The sequence below is a fragment of the Miscanthus floridulus genome, chromosome 1, assembly GCF_019320115.1.
Source record: "Miscanthus floridulus cultivar M001 chromosome 1, ASM1932011v1, whole genome shotgun sequence".
Classification (NCBI taxonomy): domain Eukaryota; kingdom Viridiplantae; phylum Streptophyta; class Magnoliopsida; order Poales; family Poaceae; genus Miscanthus; species Miscanthus floridulus.
The window spans coordinates 179,419,467-179,446,336 of NC_089580.1; the positions used below are offsets into that span (position 1 = coordinate 179,419,467).

Genomic DNA, 26,870 nt, shown 5'->3' on the forward strand with positions numbered 1-26,870 from the left:
TGCATTTAGGATCTAGTGGAGAGCTAACACCCTTAAAAATGCTTGTGAAAATATACTAACACATGTGCACAAGGTGATACACTTGGTGGTTGGCATATTTGAGCAAGGGTTAGAAACTTCATCGATGGAGTGTCCGCTCGTAGAGTGTGGATAGTCCAACGGTGCCACCGACGCCCTATATAGAAAAGACAGGGGTTCACAGAGTGACTGGATGCTGGTGGCGCAGTGACCGAACACTAGAGTCCCAAGTTTGGTCAGTAGCAGTAGTGAGCACGCATCTCGGTCTTGTGACCGAACACTGGCGCGAAGAGTGACCGGACGCTGGCAGGGTGCGTCCGGTCAGTGCTGACGTACGCTGACATGAGGCGCACAAAGGAAACGTTGAGTGACCGAACGCTGGGTGTGTCCAATCAAGCATGATCGGATGCGTCTGGTCGTGAAATTTCATGTTTGGAATCTTACTGGAAACGACCGAATGCTGGGGTCCTGCGTCCGGTCACTTTTCTAACTAACGTGTCCGGTCATCACTTGACCGTTGAAATCGGGCGATCGGCATTTGAAGCCGATGACACGTGGTAAGCATTGGGCGACCGAACGCTAGGGTCCTGCGTCTGATCGAACTGACCGGAGCGTCTGGTCACCCCAAGTTGTGCCTAGTGGAAGGAAACAATGGCTCTATTTTGTGGGGGGCTTCTATTTAAGCCCCATGGCTGGCTCAAGCTCACTCTCTTAGACATTTGCATTGACATAGCAACCTTGTGAGCTTAGCCAAAGCCCTCCCACTCATCTCCATCATTGTTTCATCATCATTGTGAGATTAGGAGAGAATCCAAGTGCATTGCTTGAGTGATTGCATCTAGTGGCACTTGGCATTCGTGTTTCGCTATGGGATTCACTTGTTACTCTTGGTGGTTGCCACCACCTAGATGGCTTGGAGCAGCGAGGATCGTTAAGCGAAGGTTGGTGATTGTCTCCAGCTCTGATTGTGGTGATTGTAAGGGGTCTTGTGCCTTCCCTAGCGGAGAGCCAAAAGGTAACTCTAGTGGATTGCTCATGTCATTGAGTTACCTCACTTGTGGGTAGGTTCTTGTGGTGTTTGATTGTGTGGACGAGGTTCGTGCAACACCTCTTAGCCGTCGAACCACCAAGTGTTGGTTGACACAACGGGGACTAGCGTGCCGGCAAGCACGTGAACCTCAGGAGAAAAATTGGTTGTCTCTTGCCCTTTGGTATTCTCCCGGTGATTGATTTAGTATTCATCTTATAATTGGTTTACTCCTCTACACGATGGTATAACCACCCTACTCACTCATTTATATTCTTGCAAACTAGTTGTGGCAAGCTCTTTAGTGTAATTAGAATTAAGAGCTCGCTTTGTTATTTTAAGTTCATCTAGTGGAGCTCTTTAGAGTAGCAAGATTGAGAGCTCTTAGTGAGTAGTAACATTGTAAGTTGTATGCCTAGTAATCATTGCAACTAGAATTGTTGGACAGGTGGCTTGCAACCCTTGTAGAGCTATAGCAAGTTTGCATTTCACTATTTGTCATACTAATTAAATTGCTCTAGTTGATTTATAGATTTTTAAATAGGCTATTCACCCCCTCTAGCCATATTAGGACCTTTCACCCGCCAGTGGATCCTCGACCTCCTGGCCGAGGCAGAGAAGGAGTGGGAGCTCAAGCTGGGAGCTAAGGAGAGGCTCACGGCCCTACAGCAGAGGGCGAGCCTAGATGCCGAGGTGGTTTATCGGTTGTGGAAGAAGCGCAACGAGCTACGCTAGACCATGGAGTGACTCCGCTCGCAGCATGGCGTGGCCCATGGGGAGTGCGACCAGGCTGTCCAAGAGCGTGATGAGGTGCAGTAGATGATCGCCTCCCTCTAGGCTGAGCTCAGGAGCACGACAACCCGAAGGCTAGAGGCCAAGAGCGTCTCCGCTGGACTAGTCACGGAGCTTGCCAAGGCGTGGAGGGGCCTTTAGGCGGAGAACGACGAGCATGATCTCCTACACGCTGCCCTCGGCGTGGTCTGTGACGACCTAGAGGTGGCACGGCTGGAGGAGACCAGCTCGCTTGTGGCTCGTGCCATAGATATCACAGCATGGGTGCGCTAGCTTGAGAGGGAAGCACTTCGCTCTAGGATCACCCAAGCCTTCACCATCGCCCGCTCTCACTATGTAGAAAATATCAACTTGGAGATAATGAGCCTTGGCTTCACGTCTGGCTACGAAGCCTTCGAGCTAGATGAGATAGAGACGGCGGTGGCTCCTCTTGCGTGGGACCTGGCGGACAGAGTTGAAGACATAATTCTCCCCCCGAGGGGCTAGTTAGTCAATTTAGTTGGTTGAATTCAGATGAACGTCATTGTACTCTGTGGATAATTGTTGATCCTTATGTATCATAATAATAAATTTGTAACTTCATTATTTTGTTTTGTTTGATTGAATTTGTTTCCTTCCCTTTTTGTATGCGAAAAGAGAAGGCTCACGTATTCTGACCCTTCCATTCGTTAAGACCATAGGGCCCAAGGTGTAAGGGGAGAACTTCAATCATGCTAGTGAGCAAAGACACCGTAGCCACCAAGGCGTAGGTGTTTTGTAGTCCAGCCAGACATGATCAATTATTTGTTTCCACAAACCTTGCCACTAGGCTTATCATGAAGAAGAGGTCTGACGCAGCGACTGTTTTAGAAAAGGTATACTTATACCTTTATCGGCCCCCGAGTGAGGTCTGACCCCTTGCCGTTGCTGGGGTCGGATGTCACTAAAAATAGAGGGAAGGATAGCGAAACTTAGGAGAATGCATCTCTTGTATTCGCACATACCCTCCCCCTAGGATCTTAGCTATCATTCTACGACCGTGCGTTAGGTCTCCTTGCAAGTCCAACCTTCCTCAAGCCCCCATGCATGGCAGGGATTCGGTCAAGGGTTGACACATGTTTGTAACTATCGCCCCGTCCATGGTATCCACAACTAGAGGGCTTGAGTTACCATTACTTGCCTTGGTGACTCAAGTGACATGCTCGGTGAGCTCACTAACGGGTATGTTCGAGCAGAATCTAGTTTTGTCACTTGTGACGGGGTCGGCGAAGCCCTCGTGTGGCATTTTCTTGCTCCTTGACCCGCGTTCCAACAGATTCTCCCTCAACAGGGATTCTATGGGCTTGGCTAGAGGCTAGGATCGAACAAGAAGGTTGAGATAACCTTGTCCACTTCTAAGTAGGACGGGCACATGCCGTTGAGGCTCATCTGTGTTTTCCCCTGGCTCTTTGTTCAACATGAGGTGGCCTCGGGCCCTCCGCGAGCCGGCCTTCGACCCTTGGTCCTTCGATCTAGGATCAGGCGGCTCGAGCCCCTAAGCCCATGGGGTTCGGTAGGGGTCAGCTATGATTCATGCATCACCCCATCCTCGGTTTCCACAACTAGAAGGGCTGAGCTAATGACACTTGCCTCGATGGCTTGGGTGTCATGCTCGGTGAGCTCACTAACAGGCATGTTAGAGTGGAATCTGGGTTTGTCATCCACTAACGGGGTCGGTAGAGCCCTCATGTGGCATTCCACTACTTCTTAACCCGCCTCCTAGTAGATGCCCAAGCCGTTCGATAGGCTTGGGTGGCCCATTGGCCTCTCCTTGATGGAGATTCTATGGGCTTGGCTTGAGGTTTAGAATTGAACGAGAAAGGTCGAGATGTCCCTGTTCACTTCTGAGCGGGGTCAGGCAAGGCCGCTGGGGCTCATCTCGATTTTTCTCCCCTAGCTCTATTTGACATGAGGTGGCCTCGAGCCCTTCACGGGCTAGCCTTTGAACCTCGGTCGATTGTTGTTCATATCGAATGAGGAGACTAGCGCTTTGTGACGCGACGCAAAGCGTTGTGATGCAGCAATCGCATATGCGATGCTTGGATGTATGAGATAAGTGTATGAATGATTATATAAAGAAATAGCGGGGGTTGGTAATGTTACCTCGATGGCACGAGTGACGGGTTCTGGGAGCTCTTTACCAGATATGTTTGTGCGGGGTTTGGGTCTGACGTATAGCGTAACCTGCATGAGCCTCCCATTCTTTCGTATCTGTCTCTAGGCAGTGGCCCGAGCCATTTGATTGATTTGGGTGATCAGATAGCCTCTCCTCGATGGAGATTATGTAGGTAGGCCCCTCCAAATCCTTCCCAAGAAGGTGGAGGTTAAGGTTTGAAGTGCAGAGACAAAGACTCTGATCGCGCTGGTGGACAAAAACACCGTAGCCGCTAGGGCGTAGGGTCCTAGCGGTCCGACCAGGCTTACTCAAAGTTTATGCCCGCACACCGTGCCTTCAGTTTTTTTAAACGTAAGAAGGGACCGGGCAAAGAGAATGTCTAGCGAATGGACACCCTCGCCAGCCCTCGAGCAATTCCTGACCCTTTGTCGTTGCTGGGGTCAGAGGCTTGGTAATGAAATTAATACGTAAGGTAAGCAAGTGAGGATGCTTATCTTTCGGCAGTGGTCCTAAGCCGTCCGATCGACCTGGGCTCCAGTTTTACCTCGATGGTAAGGGTGATGGGTTCAGAAAGCCTCCCCTAGATATGAGCGTGATCCTGCTTGTTCCTTATCTGCTTCTCGTTAGTGGCCAAGCCATCTAATCAACCTACGTTACCTATTGAGACAAGATTTCTCTACGGAAATAGAGGATGAGAACATCCCACACAAAAATTTAGTTGGGCAGATAAGCCAAGCATCGATTTTGTGTAAAAATGGATGAGCTCTTCATTATAGCAACTAGTTTTTTAGCTCTTCTCCCTCTTCTTGTAAAAGAGGTTTAGTGCATTCCGATCCTTCTCATAGTTAAGGTCATAAAAGCTCAAAGTGCGGGTGAGCTAGCTCTGATCACGCTGGTGAGCAAAGGTGCCATAGCCACTAGGGTGTAGGTTTCTCGCAGTCCACCCAGTTTTACTCAGAGCTTGTTCCCGAAAACCCAGCTCCTAGGACTTAACATAAAGAGGGTAGACATAGAGAATTTTTGCAGGATAAATGTACTTATATCAGCCCCCGAGTGAGGCCCGACCCCCTGGTGTTTGCTGGGATCGGATGTCACGAAGGATCAGGGAGTTTTGATAACAAAACTGATAAGTAAAAAGTGTGCATTTATTAGGGGCAAAAGCGACGTAGCTGCTCGATGTTCCAGACATTGGTGAAGACCTAGTCGTTGATGGTTTTTAGCTTGTAGGCGCCTGGCCGAAGTACCTCCATGATGACGTATGGTCCCTCCCATGGTGGGGAGAGCTTGTGGCAATCCTTATTGCTCTAGACGAGGCGGAGGACTAGGTCCCCGTCATTGAAGACCCGACCCTGCACGCGTCGGCTGTGGTACCATCGCAACACCTGCTGGTATTTGGCCGAGTGGAGAAGGGTGATGTCACGAGCTTCATCTAGCTAGTCCATGGCGTCCTCGTGGGATGCCTCGGCTCCCTGTTCGTCGTATGCCCTGATCCTTTATGCTCCATAGTTGAGGTCAGTTGGGAGGACGGCCTCAGAACCGTAGACCATGAAGAAGGGCTTGTAGCTAGTGGCTCGACTAGGGGTTGTCCTTAGGCTCTAGAGTACTGAAGGAAGTTCAGCGACCCAGCGTGCACTGAATTTGTTCAACTGGTTGAAGATCCTAGGCTTGAGGCCCTGTAGGACCATGTCGTTTGCATGTTCTACCTACCTGTTCATCCGAGGGTGCGCTACGGAGGCCTAGTCAATGCGGATGTGCTGTTCATCGCAAAATTGGAGGAATTTCTTCCTAGTGAACTGCATGTCATTGTCCATGATGATGGAGTTTAGGACTCCGAAGCGATGGATGATGTCACGGAAGAACAGTATGGCCTGCTTGGATTTGATCATGGAAATCGGTCGAGCTTCTATCCACTTTGTAAACTTGTCTATGGTGACAAGCAAGTGGGTGTAGCCCCCGGGTGCCTTTTTGAGTGGTCCAATTAGATCAAGTCCCCAGACTATGAATGACCAGGTGATGGGGATCGTCTAGAGTGCTTGGGCCGGTAGGTGAGTCTGCCGAGCGTAGCATTAGAACCCTTCACAGGTGCATATGATTTACTCAGTATCGGCTACCATGGTAGGCCAATAGAAGCCCTGTTGGAACACATTTCTGACCAGGGTTCTAGGTGTGGCATGGTGACCGCAGACCCCACTGTGGATATCGCTCAGCAAACGCTTCCCCTGTTCGAAGGGGATGCAGCGCTGTAGGATCCTGATGTGGCTTCGCTTATAGAGTTCACCCTCCACAAGAACAAAGGACTTGGCATAATGTGCAAGCCATCAAGCCTCCATCCTATCCGTCAGTAGTGTGTCATGGAGGAGGTAGTTGAGGTAGAGCATCCTCCAGTCAACCAGAGGATCGGGCTCTGTTGCTGGGTCTTCTTCGAGCTCCATGACTTCAGGGTCGGATGTAGCCGACGGTTGGTCAGCCCCTGGGCTAGGATTAGATGTACTATCACCGCCTTGTCCTAACCCCTTGTAGCGAACCAAGGGCTTGTGTTGGTCACTGGTAAAGACGCCCGTTGGCACCGGCTCTCGGCTAGATGCTGCTTTTGCAAGCACGTCGACCGCCTCGTTGAGGTGCCTTGAAATGTGATTGAGTTTGAGGCCATCGAACTTGTCCTCTAACCGGTGGACTTCTCGGTAGTACGTAGCCATCTTGGCGTTGTGGTAGTTTGACTCCTTCATGATCTGGTCGACGACCAGCTGGGAATCTCCTCGAACGTTGAGGCGTCGGACGCCTAGCTCGATGGTAATGCGTAGGCCATTGATGAGCACCTCATATTTGGCCACATTGTTGGAGGAGGGGAAATGGAGACAGACCATGTACCTCATGCGTATCCCGAGGGGTGACACGAAGACCAGCCCTGCACTGGCGCCCTTCTTCATCAGTGATCCGTCGAAGTACATCATCCAGTACTCTTGATTGATGATTGCTGGTGGCATTTGGACCTCGATCCATTCCACAACAAAATCAACTAACACCTGCAACTTGATGGCTATCCGAGAGGCATACGCAATGCCCTGACTCATTAGCTCGAGCACCCATTTCATGGTTCTTCTCATGGCATCCTAGTTTTGGACGACCTCACCGAGGGGGAAGGACATCACGACCATCACTAGATGTGACTCGAAGTAGTGGCATAGCTTCCTCCTAATGACGAGGACAGCGTACAAAAGCTTCTAGATTTGGGGGTAGCGGGTCTTTGAGTCAGATAGGACCTCGCTGATGAAGTACACAAGGCGCTGTACTTTGAGGACGTGCCCCTCTTCTTCCCTCTCCACTACTAGGATGGCACTGACCACTTGCGTGATGGCCATGATGTAGAGTAGAAGAGGTTCTCCCTTGGTAGGAGGAACTAGGATTAGGGCCTTCATCGGAAGCTGCTTAACCATGTCAAGTGCTTCCTAGGCCTTGGATGTCTATTCGAAGTGATCGGCCTTCTTCAGAAGTCGATAAAGGGGAAGGCCTCATTCGCTGAGGCATGAGATGAAGCGGCTGAGCGCGATGAGGCACCCTATAACTCGCTGCACCCCCTTTATATTCTGAAGCAGGCCCATCCTTGTGATAGCTGAGATCTTCTTCGGGTTGGCTTCGATGCCATGCTTAGAGACGATGAAACCAAGCAGCATGCCCCTTGGGACCCTGAAGACGCACTTCTCAGGATTGAGTTTGATGTCGTTTGCTCAAAGTTTTACAAAGGTCTACTCAAGATCAGCTACGACGTGGTCAGCCTATTTGGATTTGACCACGATGTCGTCAACGTAGGCCTCACGATTCGCCCGATGAGGTCACCGAAACACTTGAGCATACAATGCTGATACATGGCTCCAACGTTTTTTAGACCGAACGGCATTGTGACATAGCAGAATGATCTGAAGGGGGTGATGAAAGATGTCGTGGGCCGGTCGGACTCTTTCATTGTGATTTGATGGTACCTGGAGTACGCATCAAGGAAGTAGAGGGTTTCGCACCCTAACGTGGAGTCAACTATTTGGTCTATGCGCGGCAAAGGAAATGGATCCTTTGGGCATGCTTTGTTGAGACCTGTGTAGTCAACACACATCCTCTATTTCCCACTTTTCTTTCGCACAAGAATGGGATTGGCTAACCACTCTGGGTGGTACACTTCCTTAATTAATCCAGTTGCTAGAAGCTTTGCGATTTCCCTGCCAATGGTCCTACATTTCCCCTCGTTGAAGCGACGTAGGCACTGTTTCGCTGGCTTGGAGCCTAGATGGTTCTTCAAGGCATGCTCGATGACCTCCCTCGAGATGCATGGCATATCTGAGGGTTTCCACGCAATGATGTCTTTGTTGGCGCTGAGGAAGTCAATGAGCGCGCTTCCCTATTTAGAGGAAAGCATGATGCCAATGCGCACCACCTTGCCATCGGGGCTGTCAGGATCTATGAAGACCTCTTTAGAGCCCTCCGTAGGCTCGAAAGACTCGATTGACTTCTTAGGGTCAGGCGTTTCTTCAGTGACCTCCTTCTTGATGGCGGCGAGCGCTCCTGAGGTGACGATTGTCGCAGCATGATCGTAGCACTCGACCTTGCATTCATAGGCGCGCTGGAAGGAGGTGCCAACTGTGATGACCCCGCTGGGGCCTGGTATCTTTAGTTTGAGGTAGGTATAGTTTGGGATGGCCATGAACTTCACGTAGCATGGATGTCCTAGGATGGCATGGTAGGTTCGAAGAAACTCAACCACCTCGAAGGTGAGGATTTTCGTCCTATTATTAGACTGATCTCCGAAGGTAACGAGCAGATCGATCTGCCCAAGTGGCACGGCCTGCTTTTCGGGCATGACATTGTGGAAAGGTGCTCTGGTTAGGTGGATGCGTGTCCGATCGATGCCCATTTCGTCAAACGTCTTGGCATACATGATGTTGAGGCCGCTGCCCTCATCCATCAGTACTTTGGTGAGCCGCTGTGTGTCAATGATCGAGTCAACCACGAGTGGGTATCTCCGTGGATGCGGGACGCTCTTCGGGTGTTCGGTTCGATCGAAGGTTATGACGGACTCTGACTACCGGAGGAAGGTAGGTGTGGCCAGTTCAGTCGTATACACCTCGCAGCGCATGACCTTCTGACGGAGTTTGGAGTCATAGGCCATCGATCCTCCAAAGATCATGAGGCGGCCATCTGATGTTGGAAAGCCACCGTCCTTCCCTTTGGTGTCATCCGTGATGGGGTCAGGGTCCTTCCCATACTCTCCTTTGTTGGGGCCTTTGGATAAGAACCACCTCATGAGGCTGTAGTCCTTGTACAGATGCTTGACTGGGAAGGCATGGTTCGGGCATGGCCCCTCGAGTAGTTTTTCAAAATGGTTTGGAGTGCCCTCCATGAGCTTCCGACCACCCTTGCGGTCAGCGGTGACCACGAGCGAGCCCTCGCTCCATTGCTTCTTGTTCTTTATTTTGGCAGAACGATTGGAGGCGTCTTCATCGGCGTCCTCGTCCCGCCTTGTCTTGCCATTAAGACGATCGAAGATCGCTCTGACCGCTTCTTCTCTAGAGGCGTGGCTGGTGGCGATGTCCAGGAGTTCCTTGGTGGTTCACAAGCCCTTACATCCCAGCTTATGAACTAGAGACTCGTAGGTGGTCCCGGATAGGAAAGCTCCTATAATGTCAGCGTCGGCGACGTTAGGTAGCTCGTTGCACTATCGAGAGAAGCATCGGATGTACCCACGGAGGGTTTCATTGGCCTTCTATCGGTAGTTCTTGAGGTTCCATGGGTTGCCAGGGCACTTGTATGTGCCCTAGAAGTTCCCCACAAAGATCTCCTTTAGGTCCGCCCAACTCTGGATTCTATTGGACGGTAGGTGTTCCAACCACGCTCGTGCCGAATTGGCCAAGAACAGTGGAAGGTTGCAGATAATGAAATTGTCATTATTCGCACCACCAGCTTAGCAGGCAAGCCAATAGTCTTCAAGCCATAGTTCGAAGTTTGTTTCCCAAGAGTACTTTAGGATATTGGTTGGTGCTCGGTAACTTGGCGGGAAGGCAGTGTTGAGGATGTGTCGGCCGAAGGACTGAGGCCCCGGGAGGCTGGGGCTCGGGCTTCGGTCCTCGCTGCTATCCCAGCATTCACCACGGCGAGGGTGGTAGCCCCGAATGGCTCCCTTTCTCGGGTCATCGTAGGCACATCTGCGGGTGTCGAGAGTGTTGCGTGCGTCATGGTTGTGGCCACGACGCTGATGCACCGAGACCGTGGTGCGCTGCCTGCTTACTTGTGGCTCCTAGTGGACCGACGTGTCCTTGCTGGGGTGCTCTGAGGGTGTGCGCTGGCTGGCATCGAGTACGTGTCACCGAGACAACGAGCTTTTGGCCTACCACGTTGCCGCAAGCTCGAGCAGCGTATGAATCTCATGGTGGGCCCGATGATCCTCGGGCGTCATGGTCTCTAGAAGACCATGGAGCAAGGCTGCCATAGCGGTGATGTTCTGGCTTGCCTAGGCAAAGCGAGGAAGGGCTTCATCATCAACGATGATCCTTTGGTTCACATCGCGGGCCATGGCGCGTGCGCGCCCGCCGTCTTTGTGGCGCTCAATTTCTCAATCGAGCTCTGCGTATTTCTGCTCGAGCTAGAGCCATGCTTCCTCTATCTCTTGGTGTCGGGCTTTTAGCTGCTCCACCCGCATACGAGGTGGGGCCGCTGTCTCTCCCTTAGCCTCTTCACCGAGGTTGTTGACCGGGGTAGCCTCCTCCTTGCGAATGCTTTTGGCGTGTCCCTCGGGGACATCCATCATAAAACATTTACGGGAGGGATGATGTCTTCCCCTGCTAGAGTCAGAGCCAAAGAGCGACTCTGGCTCCTCTACCAGGAGGTCGTGGAAAGATTCCGCGATGTATTCGATCACCCCCATGAATTCATCGTTCGTGGGAGGTGGGACCATGTTTTGTGCCACAAGGTGGCTAACGGTCGTCGCGGCATTGTGGAGATCAAACGGAAGCATTGTCGGGGCGCTCCGTATGAGGTGTTCTAGAGAGAGAGGTTCCCCTTCGGCAAGCCATGCCATGACATTGGTGCCAGAGAAGGCGAGGCGGCGCGGGTCCTCCCTGGACAGCTGGGGTCCTAGAGAGACACCGAGCTGGTGCTCAAGCCTCCCGAAGTCGAGGCCTATGGAAGGGAGAGGTTGGATGGCGGCGTGAGCCAATGCCAACTCTCCTCCCATCGTGACGATGAAGTCTAGGTCCCTGAAGCGCATGTGTGCGCCCGGGACCTAGCTGATATTATGGCTAGCCATCGGTGGCCTAATGTTAATGTCGGAACTCGCAAAGGTCCCCTACCTGGCGCATCAACTGTCGGTGTTTCGAGTAAACACCAACGAGTAAATTTATTTATTTGTGCATCTAGCCCAGATGGTGTGCTAAAAAGACACAAGGTTTATAGTGGTTCGGGCAGAATGTTCATACGTCCAGTTCATAGCTGCTGCTCGTGTTATTTGCACTGAAAGGTTCGTAGTAGGGGTTAAAACGGACGAGAGAGGGATAAGTCCCAAGTCTCTGATAAAAATGTTGAAAGGGCATTGAGAGCTTGGTTGCTGCTCAGTTGTGTGGTATGTGATGCGTGGTGTGTTCTATTGATCCGTCCCCTTAGTGGGGTGCCCTGCCTTTCCTTTTATAGACCAAGGGGAAGCAGAGATTGTAGATGGGAGAAAGAAGAAAAACCAGAGGCAAAGAAGGTCCTTCGAAGGTGCTAGGTCTTCCTTTTCCTCTGAGCGAGCCCTGCTGACATGGCAGATGGTGCCAGGGATAGCTCCATGCTGGGCGTCTGTCCACTGATGATGCCATGCTCTGGCTTGACCAGCAAGTGGTCACGTCCCATCCTGCCCCGGCGGGCAGCGCGACGGACCAGGGTGTTGATCCGCGACCCTACGCGGAGCAGATGGCGCACTGACCGCACGTCCGTCACTGTAGAGGATGCGAGTCTCCTCCTAGACTGTAGTGGTTGTTGTATTCTTCCATCAGGATCCGCGCCCGAGGACAAATGGTGGCGCCCACAATACTGTAAGACAAATGTCGATGCCCACAACACTGTTCCGGCTCTGACATGTCCGGAAGGACTTTAAAGCGCCCCTCTTGTCATATCCTGACGATATTTTTCTGCAGGCGTGCAGGGTATGGTCCTCGGTATTACGGTTGACTTAAGTGCCCTGTCTTATCTGCGCGCGTAGTTATGAAGGAGCAGCGCGCAGACGTCGGGCGAGACGGAGCCAGCCCTTGGACGTCGGTCTGCCCTTAGACGTCGAGCGAGGTGGAGCTAGTCCCCGGACATTGGGCGAGGCGGAGTCTGCCCTCAGACGTCGGGCGAGGCGGAGCCAGCCCCCGGGGGTCGAGGCGAGGCGGAGTGTGACCTTAGATGTTGGGCGAGGCGAAGCCACCCCTCGGGAGTCAGCTTGGGGCGGGGCCCATGGTCTCGGTGGACGGACGAGGAGTGACCCGGCAAACGATGTAGTCGTGCTCTTAATCGCGCGGATGAATCAACGTTCGATGGTCATTAGCTCCTCCTCTTCGGATACCCTAATATTGGTCCCCGACACTGACTGTCACCCCATTTTTGTAATTAGTCATCAACTCATCATATTGTTCTCATACAGACTGGCATTTTTGTTACCACATTTATTTATTGAGGATAGTAGAGTGTGCACGCTTGTCAAATATATTATTTATTTTTGTTAGCTCGTGAGTCAGTGACTTCCGTCGAGTAACACTGTTTCTTTCACGCTTTATGGCACGATGGAGCCATAGGCAGCAAATAATATGGCTTGGTAGCTTTATAGTCGGCCAAAAAGAACAGCGTCCATCTGTACGTGCTGTGTGTATGATCCCTCCCGTCTCTCTCATTTCCCGGCGTGCATCGCCTTTGACCATTTCTCTTCATAAGTGTATGCATGAAGAAATCGCCACTTTATTTATAGTTATTACAGTTGGTTACATGTCGCTATGACTATGAACATATCTGTTGAGTGTCCGATGGATCGGATCAAGAGTTTCTCCGTTACGCATCCAGGCGCCTTCTTCGGTGTTATCCCGGCTCTCTTCGCCGGATATTTTTCTTCATCACGCATTCACGCGTCATGTCGTCCCCGCTTAATCAATGTAACAGTAACAAAGACTCGTTGGCCGATGGAAAGACGTGAGCGACCGGTAGGTAGTCCGGCACGTCGTGGGACGATGGTGATGATGAGGTCCATAGTTTCACTCTTTTTCTTAAAAAAAAAGGTCAGGCGCCACGGGCGGAAGGCCTCGCAACAGCTTAGGGGGAGTGGGGGACTTAAAAAAATAAGAAAAGAATAACTTAACATGTTAATATAGAAAATGTAAACATGGACACATAAATCGTAGCAAGTGTGTGAACTTATCTCTCCTTGTAGAGCTACTTTATTTATTCTTCTCTTATTTTATTTTTATTGAATATAAAATATTCCATAAACTAGCTATTTTTAGCGGCGAGCATGCATGCGGTGCATGTAAAATATATCAGAGAAGGATGTTTGATGCCCAGGATATACATGCATCATGCATGCAGGCTCCACTCATGCAGCCGTTTCCAGCATCGCTCGTGGGGCTATCCTGCTCAATGCAGGATGAGGAGTAGCGTCACATGCTACCAAAGTAATATTCACTCACAGAGCGTACCAAATGAAATATTAGCATCTTTTACACCTGTTCATACAATTTTACGAAATATCTTTTTTTATTCTAAATCACAGTATCACCTAGGCCTCATTCAATTATAGGGGTTTGATTCCCGGCCTCATCGTTTCTTCGGTAATTTCTGCAAGGCCGGAACCGTTCCTGGTTAGAAACGACGCGGAACGTTGTAACCGAACGGAGCCTGAACCTATGTCCCCTTATACATAATATATGATGCAACCATCATCCGGCAATCACACCCTGCTTCGCTCCCTCGAATGCAAAAGGATTTTGCGCTTCCGTGTCCACACGGGCACCAGTAGTGCAGTGCAGCATGGATCGAACCGAACGTTAGCGTACGCCGGGAGGACCGCGCGGCAGGACAGGTAGAATCAAACCAGCTTGGCTAACGGTCTTAAATGTATGTGATGCTGATGCGACATGACAGCCTGAGAAAAAGGCTGGAACACAATCACAATGGTTAATTGCTGGAGGTTGGCAGTTGCACATCACGGTCAGCAAGTCCCGTACTCCAGTCCTGATGAGCAGCATTTCTGTGCTACTCGCCGATAGTCGAAACATCACGGCAGTACATCATTGATTGATGGTTAGAAACAGGCAAAGAGCAAGCTGACCTTCATAAGAAATGGTCCTATGCCATCCGAAGCACTGTCGCTCGTACAAAGTTCAGATGTACTTTGGCATAGTCATATCTTTCCAAGCAACCAAGCACGTGCGCCGCTTCCCCTCTTTAATCCCGCACTGGCTTGTTTGGTTACTATACTGGCCTGGGGAGGCCTGGCCAGGCAGCTCGCTCACCCGTAGGCGTAGGAAAATGAACGCCTGAGATCCTTGCTTGGCGCAGGCAACTTTTTCAGGTTACAAAGCAAACACGGGCATGTTTGGTTGCTGCCTCCCAGGCAGCTCCGACGTATACTGGCCTGGGGAGGCCTGGCCAGGCAGCTCGCTCACCCGCAGGCATAGGAAAATGAATGCCTGAGATCCTTGCCTGGCGCAAGCAACTTTTCCAGGTTACAAAGCAAACACGCCCTAGGGGCATGTTTGGTTGCTGCCTGGGTTGCTGCCTCCCAGGCAGCAACCCCAGGCGTTGGATTTCGATCGTCTGGGGCTGCGATCGCTTGCCTGATAGGCAAGCCCAGGCGAGGGCGGCAGCCAAACATGCCCTAGCAGCTGCGTACGTGCGACGCTTCCCCTCTTTACTCCCCCACCAGAAGCTGCGTAATAAGCTGTCCTCGTGCTGACAAAGGCCTCTTGTTAATTTGTGAAGCAAGACACAGCTCAGGTTGAACAAGAAATGGGCTTTAGTAGGGATCGCAAAACTCAACATCCATCCTCTTAGGGCAACTCAAACCAAACTCTCAAATTTTGTCTTCTATTCCTTTAAATGAGAGTTCCTCATCCATATTTCATCTCCTACTTCTTACCGCACTCCTACCAATCTTTTAAATTTTTTGTACTTTACATTGTATTGACATGGGCCCTGTTTATTGGTCCCACTTGTCAACTTTATGAGAAGAAAGAAATGAAAAATAGGAGAGAGGATGAGGGAGGTTGGAGAGCTTTTTCATGAGTTTAAACTCTCAAAATATAATAAGGGCTCTAGGAGTTGAGTTGAAGTTGCCCTTAGTCGGGACTGGGCAGAAACAGCCCAGATTAAACAAGTACTTCTTAATTGGGCCTGGGCAAGATTGAACAAGTACTTTTCACGAAATGGGCTATAGCATGGCAGACTGATTCGCCGTGCAAAGTGTGCCATGGCCTGAACGCGTAAATGTTAATACAATTTTCTTTATCCAGGCGTGCCAAAAAAAAACTCTCGCTTATTTCATTCTAATAGATTTTGTTATTGTTATATTAGATCCCAGATACAATTTTTGAAATTCATTTACATATGTCTGTATTAATTTAACTGCTCATTTCGTTTACTTGATCATGCAAAGGTTGAGGCCATTCGTTCATTTTCCAGTTGTACTACCCTGCTTGTTGGCTTGTTCCGTATCCTCTTCCAGATATGAGATCGATCTAGCCGAGCAAAATGTGCAGACTACCTTGTAAATTCATGAAAAATACTTAAAAAGTTGGGGTATCATATCAATTGCGAATACAGGACAAAGGCTCTCAGTGGAAGGCCAGGGTTTTCCACAAGCCAAGATCCATCGGAAGCGGCCTCCCGCTTTCCCCCTTGCCACGCTCCCGAATCTTACCGAATCCTTCTACCTCGCCCTCTCGCGGAAGAAAACAGGAAGTGAATTCTTCAACAGGAGAGAAAGATTTCACGAAGAACCGACAAGAAAGGGGAGCATGACGCAAAGGGGAATGAAGAAAGCACCCTTCCTCCGGCCTTTGGTTCGGTGTGGTTAAAGCAAGAATAATCATCATCGAGCCATCGATTCGCCATCACATATTCAAGGTGGTAAATCTGATTCATTCAAACAAATTCATTAGGAAAAAGAAAGAAACAAACAAAAATAAAGGCAAACAACCAAGAACAAATCTCATGATTCACATATGTAAGAGAAGCAAATTGTTGGACCTACGAGAAAATGCGAGGATCTATAGGAAGAAAGACGCCGCATGTCCAGAGGTCCAGAGGTATGATCTCGCATCTCTTCGCAAACCAAAGCCAAGGATCCGCACAACGGCGACCAGGGCTTCGGATCTTTCAAAACGCTAAGAGTGCCAAGCAAAGAACATCACGAAGGAAACCAATAGTAGAAACGAGTATATGTGAGCAAACTTGCGACCAGACAACGAGACGAGAAACAGTAATTTTGGATTTTCGAGGAAAATAAAAACAGCTATAAACGAGAAGGAAACCTAGGAACGGATACGTAGCAGATGAGATTGTTGCTGGGTGATGAAGACGGCGGCGCGCAGGACGGAAGAGAGGGATGCCTTTGCAACGTTATATAGGGCCTTGGTTAGGGCGTGCGAACGGCTGATAAGGCAAATTACAGCTATACCCATACCGGCCCCGTGGGCCAGGAAATGATTGTGCAGGGCCGTTGTCGTCTGGGATACCAATGGACCGTAATACGCGGTACCGTGCGGCTATCAATGAACCCGGGATACATGGATCTTCAGTTGCGAGCCTCTATCTTTATCTTTTTCCTCTCACCACGCGTCGGTCATCTGATTAGACACCCACAAAGTGACAGTGTCAGGTGCGGGAGTCCTATACCCAATTTTTTTTTCTTTTTTTTGGTCGCTGGTGCTGTGCTTTGTTAGAACATCTTAAAGAGTACCCAAAAAATACATTAAAAACTGGTTTTCCAACCTTCCCAAAACATATTAGGAGGTAGAAAAAAGATGCAACTCCAACCGTTCCCAAAACGGAGAAGAATGAAACTGAGTTTTGTAACCAGAGCATCTCCAATAGTACTTTATTTTTTATTCCCCAAATTACGTAGTTTTACAACTCCCTGGAAGGTATTAGAAGAAAAAAAAATTATCTCCAAAAGTTTTCAATAAATAGCTTCAAAAATCAATGTCGGGTCCCACCTCGATTTTTGCTCGGCCCTTTTTTTTCTCGCGGGACTTCAACAGGATCGTGATCCGGCGCGACCTGCCTGCCGCCGCTGCCAACTCCCAGCCGCCGCCGCGGCCACCTCCCCATTCGACGGGACAAGGTGAGTATCCCTAGTCTGCTGGGTGCTGGCACTCGCGTCGTCGTCCTCCTCCCCTCTCCCTCTCCCACTGCCTCCAAGCTCCAACCCCATCCGGAGGAGAAAAACAAATCAAAGCTCGCTGCGAGCCGGGTGTCCGGGAGGCCAGCGCGCGCAATGGCGGCGGCGGCGGCGAGTACGAGAGCGGTAGCGACCACGACGGCGCGCTACAGAAGCCGCTGCTGCCCAACAGCGGGAGCGGGTACCGGATGGGGATGGGGTCGCGCCAATCCTCGGCGTTCGGTTCGCTGCCCAACGTTGTTGCCATGGTCGGGGCGAGGAGACGGCGTGGTGAATTGCCAGGATACGCGCGACTATGGAGCGCGCATTTTTAGGCACGATGGAGGCCGGTTTGTCGAGTGACAGATGAGGGAGAAGTGATATGGAGCACTCTTAGAGATTAGTTTTTTATTTTTTTTTCCAAAAATATATGGACGAGAAAAAGATATATAGGGCAACTAAACAAGATCAATCTGCATGCAGCTCCAACGACCGTCCACCGGCCTTGGTTCCTCCCAAGGCCTTGCACGTGGTTCCTCCCAAGACCATCCATTACTCAAGGCAAAAAAGCGACGGTCGCCAGACAATAAAGAAAGCGCAAGCAGCGATACGCGCGACGGGGAGTACGCGTAAAGTTGTGCGCCGGAGTTTTTGAAGTGCTATTAAGGTCCTGTTAGTTTTTCAGCTATTTTTTTTAGTCGAAACAGTATTTTTCTCTCGCTATTCCGGTTTATTTTTTCAGCGAAATAAATGGAGCCTAAGAGAATAGATTAGAAGTTGTTGGAGGGAAGAGATTAAGGATAGTGTTGGAGATGCTCTTAGGTCTGAACTTCGATGCTGATTAACCGTTGCTGCAGCCCGCCGATTTCAACACAAGTCGCTAGTGATAAATGGTCAGTATTTTCCGATGAAAAGCACCCTAGCGTTGGGACACACAGCCTAAAACAGATTGTTCTGGGAGTAGATACGAAACAATGTGTTGCAACAATCTCCACCTGAACCCCAAACATCCTGTTTGCTCATCACAATCGACCAACCGGCAGTCCAGCAAATGCGCAACGGAGCAATTGCTGGGAAGCAAACCAATTCCTGTTCCATTCCATACCAATACCAGACGAGAGAAACCCAGCAGATGTTACAGCATCAGAACAGAAGCACATCCCGGCTCCGTTCCTGCCGCTTGACAGCAAAAAGAATCATCCCTCCCTCACGAATGCCTAACTCTGCAAAGACTACTGCTACTACTGACTACTGCCACTGCCTACAACAGGAGGAGGACGCTGAAGAGCAGCGCGGTGGACACGATGTGGGCGAGTGACGAGACGTCGCCGAACGCCCGGGGCGCGCCGGAGCCTCCGTCCGTGGAGTTCGTCGACGGCGCCTGCGAGGTGCCGTTCATCAACGACGTCCCGTTCTTCCCAGAATAAACGCAAGATCCGTGACCTGAAGAAAGAAGCACCGACACACAGCCACTGCGTGAAACCATACCTAAAACAGCAGAAGCAGATGGCAAGAGAAAAAAGCATGGTTCTCGAATGATCTCTCTTACTCGGGTCGGTCGTGGTGACCACCGCGACGCCGCTGAAGTAGCACGTCCCGGAGCCCATTCCCATGCCGTGGTAGTAGGCGTTGAAGGCATAGGTGGCGTGCGCCTCCACGGTGTCCGGGTCGTAGCACGGCTGGCCCTGCATCAGCATGGAGCAGTCCACCTTCCCGGGGCCGCACGCCCAGTCCAGCGCCGCCTGCAGCATCTTGGGGTCCGCGCCCTCCCGCGCCACGCAGTAGGTCTGGTTCGTCGTGTCGTTGGCCAGCAGGACGCCGGAGCCCGTCAGGTGCAGGGTGTAGGCCGGGACGCCGTTCATGTCGAACAGGCCCCAGTACTTCTCCGACGTGGAGCCTGGCCGGGTGTCCTCGTCGTACAGCTCGTAGATGTAGGTCGGCACGTCCACCCCGGGGTGCTTGGGCGTGCCGGTGCTGTTCATCACGTGCCGGATGAGGTTGCTGTTGTACGTGTCGGCGTTGTCGGAGGTGGCGTCGGGCTCCGAAGACGGGTCGCCCTTGTGCGGCCACCCGGTCTCCGTCACCATCACCGGAACGTTGGTGACGTTGACGTACGCCATGGCGAAGTAGGCGGCGTCCACCACCGCGTCGAACACGTTGGTGTAGTGCAGCAGGGTGTTTGTGTCCACGGCCTCCTTGTTGGGCGGCAGTGGCCGGAACAGCGCGTAGTCCAGCGGGATGACGCCGTTGGAGCGCATGTAGTCGTAGTACGGGTACACGTTGAGCATGAGCGGCGACCCCGTGGACTGCAGGAACTTGAGCATCGGCACTAGCACGCTGTCCAGCGACCGGTTGAAGAAGGCCTGCGACGGCGGGAAGGAGTCGAGGATGATGGACGACGAGTGCGGCGTCGAGATCTTGATGTACCGGTCCAGCGCCGCGGCCACCAGCGCGTTCTGGAGGTAGCGCATGGCCGGCATGAGCAGCGGCGCCGCGTTAGGCTGCGCGGACAGAACCTCGGAGCCCACGGCGATGGCAGTGATGTTCACGGCGGGGAAGTGCGCGGCCACGTTGCGCGCCACCCAGTTGGCCGCCGTCGCATTGGAGTTGCCGATGGCCAGCAGCTGCTCGTTAGGCACGGACACGATGACGCGGATGCCGGTGTTGGACAGCGCCGCCAGCATCGCCGGGTCGGCGTCGTAGAGGCGGACGTGGCGGATGTTCTGCGAGCGGAGCAGCGTGGTGATCTGCGTCGGTGCCGGGACCGACGACATGGCCGTGCCAATGTTCACGCCGATGTACGCACCTGCAAGCAATGACAACAACAAAAAAAACAGAGAAACCAAAGTGTTAGAAATCTTTGTTGATAATGAAAGTAAGGAGTGATAGAAATCTAACCACGGTAACAAGAGTATCACAGTTTTCCTATTGCAAAACGCCAAAACTTAAAAAAAACGCAATTCGAGCTTTGAACTTTACACGTTTTTTTTCTAAACGAAGTGAGTAGATTATTTTTTTTCCTGTGATTTGATTGATGAAAGACTGGAAGTGAGTTGTAAGGCAGGAATCCAGATAGAAAAACACATTCTTTCGAGCAAAGCTGTGTCTGTGTGGAACAAAGAATTTTAAAAAATGATCGTACACTCTACAGTAGAAAACAAGAAAGGACCAAATGCATGATATTATGCGTTTTCCTAGCGAAAAAAACAAACAAAAGGAAATCGAGATATGGGAGAGGACACAAAGCTAGCTGTAAAGCACACACAGGCCAACTTGGTACGGGGAAAGACGTTGGAAACAGGAAAATCCTGGGCATCGTGCAGTGGCCAGTGGCCACAGTGCATCAGTGATGCAGGCTGCTGCTGCACGCCTGCAGTTGCACGGTCAAGGCAAGCGAGCAGCTGTGCCGCATCCGCGAACGACGTGACTTGTTTTAATTACAGCGCGGCCGGCACCAGCCAGAACCCAGAAGTGACGACTCTGTTCAACCCAGCAGTCAAACGACACACTGCGCGGCACTGCAAGCAGCGGCACTGGAGGACTGGAAGGGCGCAGAGCAATCAACAGGCGATCCGTGACGCTAATTACATAGGAGTACTAGTCATTAGGACCCAGCCCACCTCATGATGAACACCGAATCCAACCACGCTCCAGTGGCGGTCAAAGCAGCGACTGCCAGTGATTACTCTCACTAGGAGGACCGAGAACGGCCTGAGTCACTGACGAACTTTGCACAATCCTTGACTGACAGCCCATGGCATTTGCCTGGCACAGAGATTAGTGGCACCACCGCACCACGCAGAAAAGATGCAGCACTACTACTGCACTAGCAGGGCAGACAGGTAGGCCCCAGAAAGGCTGATGCTAGTACTAAAGATGTACAAACTCGGAGGCAGCCCTCTTCAGGCTAAACTTACGCACAAAGCGATCAGAGATTCATGCTACGCTGTTGCAAACTTTTCCAACGGAAAGCTGGGTTAATACGAGAGCTGCTGTTTCTACCCGTTCAATAAGTTTGGCCGTTGATAGACCAAGTTGGCAAGTGTTTATGTAATACTACACTACTAGCAGTATTCCTTCCCTTGGCTGCACGCATAATGACAGTCTGATTAATACTACGATAATGACAGTGGATGTTCCTACCAACACGCATAACCCCCATATAAAAAACTGGAGCACGTGATGGGACTTGGGGGCGACGGACGAGAACGGAGAAGGAAGGAATCCCAGGGGGGCAGCAGGATGTCCAGTCAAATCCAAGCACTGGCTGTTCTAGTATCTGAACAAACTCCTTTTTAACATTACCTTAGGTGTTTATTGTATTAAATTAATTTCTGCCAATCTATTGAGAACACAGCTAATGGTAGAACTAATATAGGCAAGACCACAAGACGACAAACCTAGTCGCAACGGAAAGGGATGCCGCCACTGCTGTCAATCGCACTGTGGATGCTCCAAGGTTGCAACGAGAAACAAGCTTACACAATACAATCTGTAGCAGAGAAGCGACGCAGTGAACAAAAACATGGAGATCGATCCATGCATCCGGAACCAAAGAAGAGTAAGATGGAGGCACAGGACAAACACATCCAGAGCTGCGTAACGGATCGAAACAAAGAGCAGGAGGAATCTTACCATCTTCACCGTGAACTGCTGCAGCGGCCATCAGGAAGACGAAGGAGACGAAGAACAGCTTCCTCATGTTGCCGCCGCAAGAGAAGCCCGGCCCTGGGGAACTTGCAGCCTCTCTGTTGGGTTCCCCTGTCCCTCTCCCAACGGGCAAGAAGAAAAGCACCTACCGCCTTTGCTGCAACCTCCAATCTGCCTGATCCAGCATTCGTTCGAGCAGGATGCCAAGAGAGCAGGCCAAGAAGTGGAAGAAGGGGGAAGAAGAGACGGGAAGGAAGGGATGCAGTGGAGGCAGGCAGAGGCAGAGGTGTGAAGGCAACTTGGGGTTATAAATGTGAGAATACAGAAAAGGAGGGTCTTTTATACAAAAGCAAGGCGGGGCCCAATGGGAGGACGAGCCCATCGGTGGGCGAAGCTGCTGGGTGACCTCCGGCATCGTACACGCCACTGACGGGTAGGCCCGATTTATGTTTGGTCCACATGTCAGTGAAAAGGCTCCCTCTTCGGAAGCAGCGCGCTTAGCCGGTGGGCAGGCAGCACGGATCACGCTGCGCATGTCAGGCATCCAACGGCTTCAACACGATCTCGGGCCGCCACGAGGCGGTGGCGCTTGCTTTGCTCTTGCGCACCCATGCCGCCCCGACCCATACGTACATGTGTACTGTACCAGTACTGTTGAGATACAGACCACTACAGATGTGCAACGGGCCGGCCCGGCACGACGGGCCGGCACGACCCGATGGGGGTAGGGCTGACAAGGCACGACGTGCCCTGCGGGCCGTGTTGCCATGGGCTTCGTGCCTGGCCGACGGCCTAGGCACGGCCTGCTGGGCCGTTTTTCGTGCCGGGCCGGCTCGAGAAGCACGGCTAATTCAGTGTGTCGGGCCGGCCCAAGGCCCACTACACCGACAGAGAGAGAGGGGGGAGGCCAGGGCGCCAGGTTGCCATCGTTGCTTCGGAAGGCCATGAACGACGCGACCTCTCCATCCGTAGAGGATGGGCGATGAGGAGGCCGGATCCACGGAGGATGAGCGATGAGGAGGCCGGATCCGCGGAGAACGAGGCCAGATCCGCGCAGAGGAGGCATGTGGAGGAGCAGCAGCGCGTGGCGGTGAGGAGGAGGTGGCCATCGTCGGCGGAGGCGGGTTGAAGTGGAGGTGGGATTCGGCAAGCCGCGGGGAAGCAGGAGCTCTAGGCGGCGGTGGCCGGCGGGGCGGAGCTCAAGCACGCCGCGCTCGCACCCAAGGCGTGGCCTCGTGGAGGGACGGGAGGAGAGGAGCCCGAGGCAGGTCGCGGATGGGCGTCGTGGTGTTTCTGTAGCTTGTGCGCGAGGAGGAGGCGGGCGGCTGTAGGGCGGAGAAGCAGGTGAACAGCGGGGAAGGAGAAGGCCGCGTCCACGCGCGCGTGTGCGGCGCGGGGGAACGGGAGGTGGCGGTGGGGAGGGGGAGGGGAAGGGGAAGGCCGGAAGGGAGTTAGGGTTCGACCGGGGCTGGGAGCGTGCTGCGGCTGCGTGGGCAGCAGGGTCATATGAGGAGGGGGGGGAGGCGGGGACGTTGGCCGGCCGCGCTGGGCCGCCGGGAGGGGAGGAGTGAGGAGGGGGAGGCGGGAGGGCGGGTCGCTGCCGGGCCGACCGACACAGGCCGGGCCATGTCGTGCCAGCCCACGGGCCTGAGCAGCGGCCCAGACATGGCCTACTCCCTCGGGCTGGGTCAGCCCAGGCCCGCACATCACTGAGGCGGGCCGTGCTCATGTCAGGCTAAAAAACAGGCTTCATGACGTGTCTCAGGCTATATGGACAGCTATACATACCACTAAAAAAACTGAACCCCACCTGTCAGTCACTCGGTACGCGGAACGAATGGTCGACTTTTTGCAGTGGGCGTGGGCTGAGTACAACGCGAAGAAAAGCTCTCGCGCGTCCACCGATGCGTGGGGCCAGCGACGGAGCCCACACGTCAGCTCCAGCGGAAGCGCTAGGCGCATGGCTGCATGGGGACTGGGGACAGCGCCGCAGGAGGGACAGCACGCTTTGCCAGGAGGAATAGGACGGGACGGGGTCTGACGTGGCGTAGCAACGGTCAAATTTTGCGAGCGCCAGGCCGGCGGTGGTAGCATCAAGCGAGGCGGCGAGCACACCGTTGGCTTGACCATATCAGTCATGTTTTTTTTAGGTATGATATAATATTTTTTTAAATAAAATAGTATTAATCGGCTTATAAATCACACAAACCAACAGATTGAGCGAACAGGAGGGCAGTGCAGGTCGCCTCGCTTTTTGCGGTTTTTGCATGTGGTTTGTTCGGCTCGGGCTGGGGCTGGACTGACTGGTTGGGTGCACGCCTGCACAGTGCTCGTGGTCATGATGCTCACCGGCTTCTTCGGTTTTTCGGCTTTCGTCCCAACGGTCGTCTTCGCAGGCGTCGCCTTGGCGGCAAACGGCATGCAGGTCGTACGTACGAACGGCTGCCCACCGGCAGCGCTTTTCATCTTTCTGCTTGGGATTTCGGACGAAGGACGGACGCGTCGTGGGGGTCAATCCGATCAGTATGGGCAGGCAGTCCATGCTTCCAAATTTCCGTGTTTAAGGGGGCGTTCGGTTCCATGAACTAAATTTTAGTCTATGTAATATTGGACGTTCGAATGCTATTTAGAAGAACTAAATATGAGTTAATTATAAAACTAATTACATAGATGGAGACTAATTTACGAGACGAATTTATTAAGCCTAATTAATCCGCTATTAGCACATATTTACTGTAGCACCACATTGTCAAATCATGGACTAATTAGGTTTAAAAAATTCGTCTCGCAAATTAGCCACAATCTGTACAATTAGTTATTTTTTCGTCTATATTTAATACTTCATGCATGTGTCCAAACATCTGATGGGACAGTGACTAAAATTTTCCTGTAGAAACCAAACACCCCCTAAATTGAGGATGTAAAATTTTAAGAGGTCATATTGAATGTCATATTAGGATATCATATGAGGTATTTAGATACTAATAAAAAATAAATTATAGAATTCGTCGATAATCCATAAGATGAATTTATTAAGCCTAATTAATCCGTTAGTAGCATATGTATTAATGTAGCACTATATTGTCAAATCATGAACTAAAAAGGCTTAAAAGATTCATCTCGCAAATTAGTTGTAAATTGTGCAATTAGTTCTGTTTTAGTCTATATTTAATACTCCATGCATGTGTCCAAATATTCGAAGGGATAGAGAATAAACTTTAGAGGGGAGGAACTAAACAAGGCATGCTCTCACTGCATTTGAGCTCATTTGACTAGTTTCCCCGCGCGCCCTCACCCACGTAAAACCCTAGGGCGTGTTAGATAAGCTGCCCTCGCCCAGCACGGCTAGCTGGCCTAGCTCTTGCCTGCCCCAGCACGGATGCTATGGTTCAACGTCACGTTTGTTTCATAGTCCAGTCTAGCTCGGTTCAACTGAGATTGTGTTTGATTTCTGGCACAAATGCGTATGGCTACTCTACACTCTAACATTTGGTATGCTTGCCACCACACGGTCAACTTTCTATCCTTATTGGCATTTCATCGAGCACCCAAGTGGCGTACTCCACCACGGCCATGGCCGCTAGCGAGCTCGAGGCCATCGCGCGCGCTCGACGCTGTACTCGAGGCGCTCCGCGATGACCATGTTCCGGTGGCGAAGCCGCCATGAGCCACACCCAAGACGCGGATAGAGGAGGCCTGGAGCATCGAGGAGGTGGCATTCAACGTCCCTGTCCTGTTGGTGGTCTGCTTCATCCCGCCGTCCGGCTCCATCGACGAGGCCTGCCAGCAACCGTCCCAGTCGCAGTCCCATGGCGAACGCGCGAAGACCGGCGTCGTGCACCCCTCGCGCGTGGTCGCCGTGGAGCGCGCCCACGCCAACGGCGCCATTGTCAAATGAGCTCCGTGGCCTTGCTCCTTAGCGCTTGTCGCGGCCTCCTAGTCCCACCGCACCGCCAGCGCCGGTAGAGCTGCAGCTGCGGGTGCACGCCGGTGCCGAGGCCATGCCGACGAGCTTGTTGCCGAGATCGGCACCTGCGCCTTGACCTCGAACTCCACCACCCACTACGTGAAAAAATGGTTTTTTAGCAACGGGACAAATTTTTTGTAGGGGCAGCTGGAGATGGAGCCGCCCCTACAGTGACGTGTTTGAAAGCCCAGAGACCAGCCGCCCCTATAAATAGAACAGCAGGGGCGGCTGGTGATACGAGCCGCCCCTACAAATGGGTATGATTTGTAGGGACGGGTCACTCATCAGCCGCCCCTGGTGTTACAATTTGTAGGGCGGCTCAATCACCGGCCGCACCTGTTTTTGCGCGACCGCAACCACTGGGCCCTACCGCCTTCCCTCTAAGACCGAGCACGCGCACGCGAATTGAAAATTCGCCAGCCCCGGCGCTTCGCACCTGCTGCTTGCTGACCAAAACTGCTGGACCGGTCCCACCTCATCTCATTTCGCGTGCGTGGTATGGAAAACAACCGGCGGCGCGCCCCTGGTTTTGGCGAATCCGCCGTCGCGTGGCGTGCGGCCACACACACCCACCCCTTCCTTTTCCCAGCGCCCTTATCGCCACACGCACCCACTCCTTCCTTTTCCCAGCTCCGCCCTTTAGTGTTCCTGAGAGAGGCACGGTTCGTCGTCCTTCTCCCTCCCCTTTCTTGCTTCATCTTTTTGGATTGAGATGTTTTGTAGAGTTTTTAGTTCATCCATGACGAGCTAGGACACGTGCTGAACTAATCCCTCCAGTGATTCAAATCAATTTGGCACGAGCTCATAGATCGATCCAGTTTTCGCTTTCGAGGAGAAAACCCGTTCTTGTCTACAATTTGAATTTTTCCTAGAGTTTGGATTAATCCCAGGCGATGATTTCTTGGGGATAGATTTG

General features: G+C 52.0%; 2 protein-coding genes and 1 long non-coding RNA gene across 3 annotated transcripts; all 3 read right to left on the reverse strand.

Annotated features, from left to right (window-relative positions):
* Positions 1-8,358: 8,358 nt before the first annotated feature.
* On the reverse strand, positions 8,359-8,922 carry LOC136467674 (uncharacterized). Its single transcript, XM_066466442.1, has one exon. The coding sequence runs from the start codon at positions 8,920-8,922 to the stop codon at positions 8,359-8,361; it is 564 nt and encodes a 187-aa protein (XP_066322539.1).
* A 6,331-nt stretch (positions 8,923-15,253) lies between these two features.
* On the reverse strand, positions 15,254-16,611 carry LOC136503879 (uncharacterized). Its single transcript, XR_010770761.1, has 3 exons — positions 16,490-16,611; positions 16,210-16,342; positions 15,254-16,091 (listed from the first exon to the last, which is right to left on the reverse strand). It is a non-coding gene; the product is annotated as an uncharacterized lncRNA (long non-coding RNA).
* A 1,671-nt stretch (positions 16,612-18,282) lies between these two features.
* Positions 18,283-22,275, reverse strand: LOC136503886 (glucan endo-1,3-beta-glucosidase 3-like). The gene is made up of 3 exons (XM_066498817.1): positions 21,973-22,275; positions 18,887-20,143; positions 18,283-18,780 (listed from the first exon to the last, which is right to left on the reverse strand). Exons 1-3 carry the CDS (start codon positions 22,037-22,039, stop codon positions 18,599-18,601), a joined length of 1,506 nt encoding a protein of 501 aa, XP_066354914.1. The 5' UTR covers positions 22,040-22,275; the 3' UTR covers positions 18,283-18,598.
* Positions 22,276-26,870: the final 4,595 nt, after the last annotated feature.

What these genes read in the sequence shown, in the direction of transcription:
- LOC136467674 (XM_066466442.1), bottom strand. Translation starts at nt 8,922, where the DNA reads ATGGATGAGGGCAGCGGCCTCAACATCATGTATGCCAAGACGTTTGAC.
- LOC136503886 (XM_066498817.1), bottom strand. Translation starts at nt 22,039, where the DNA reads ATGAGGAAGCTGTTCTTCGTCTCCTTCGTCTTCCTGATGGCCGCTGCA. An exon ending in AGCAGTTCACGGTGAAGATG is followed by an intron (nt 20,144 to 21,972) that starts GTAAGATTCCTC and finishes CATTGCTTGCAG; the next exon opens with GTGCGTACATCGGCGTGAAC. An exon ending in GGTCACCACGACCGACCCGA is followed by an intron (nt 18,781 to 18,886) that starts GTAAGAGAGATC and finishes TTCTTTCTTCAG; the next exon opens with GTCACGGATCTTGCGTTTAT.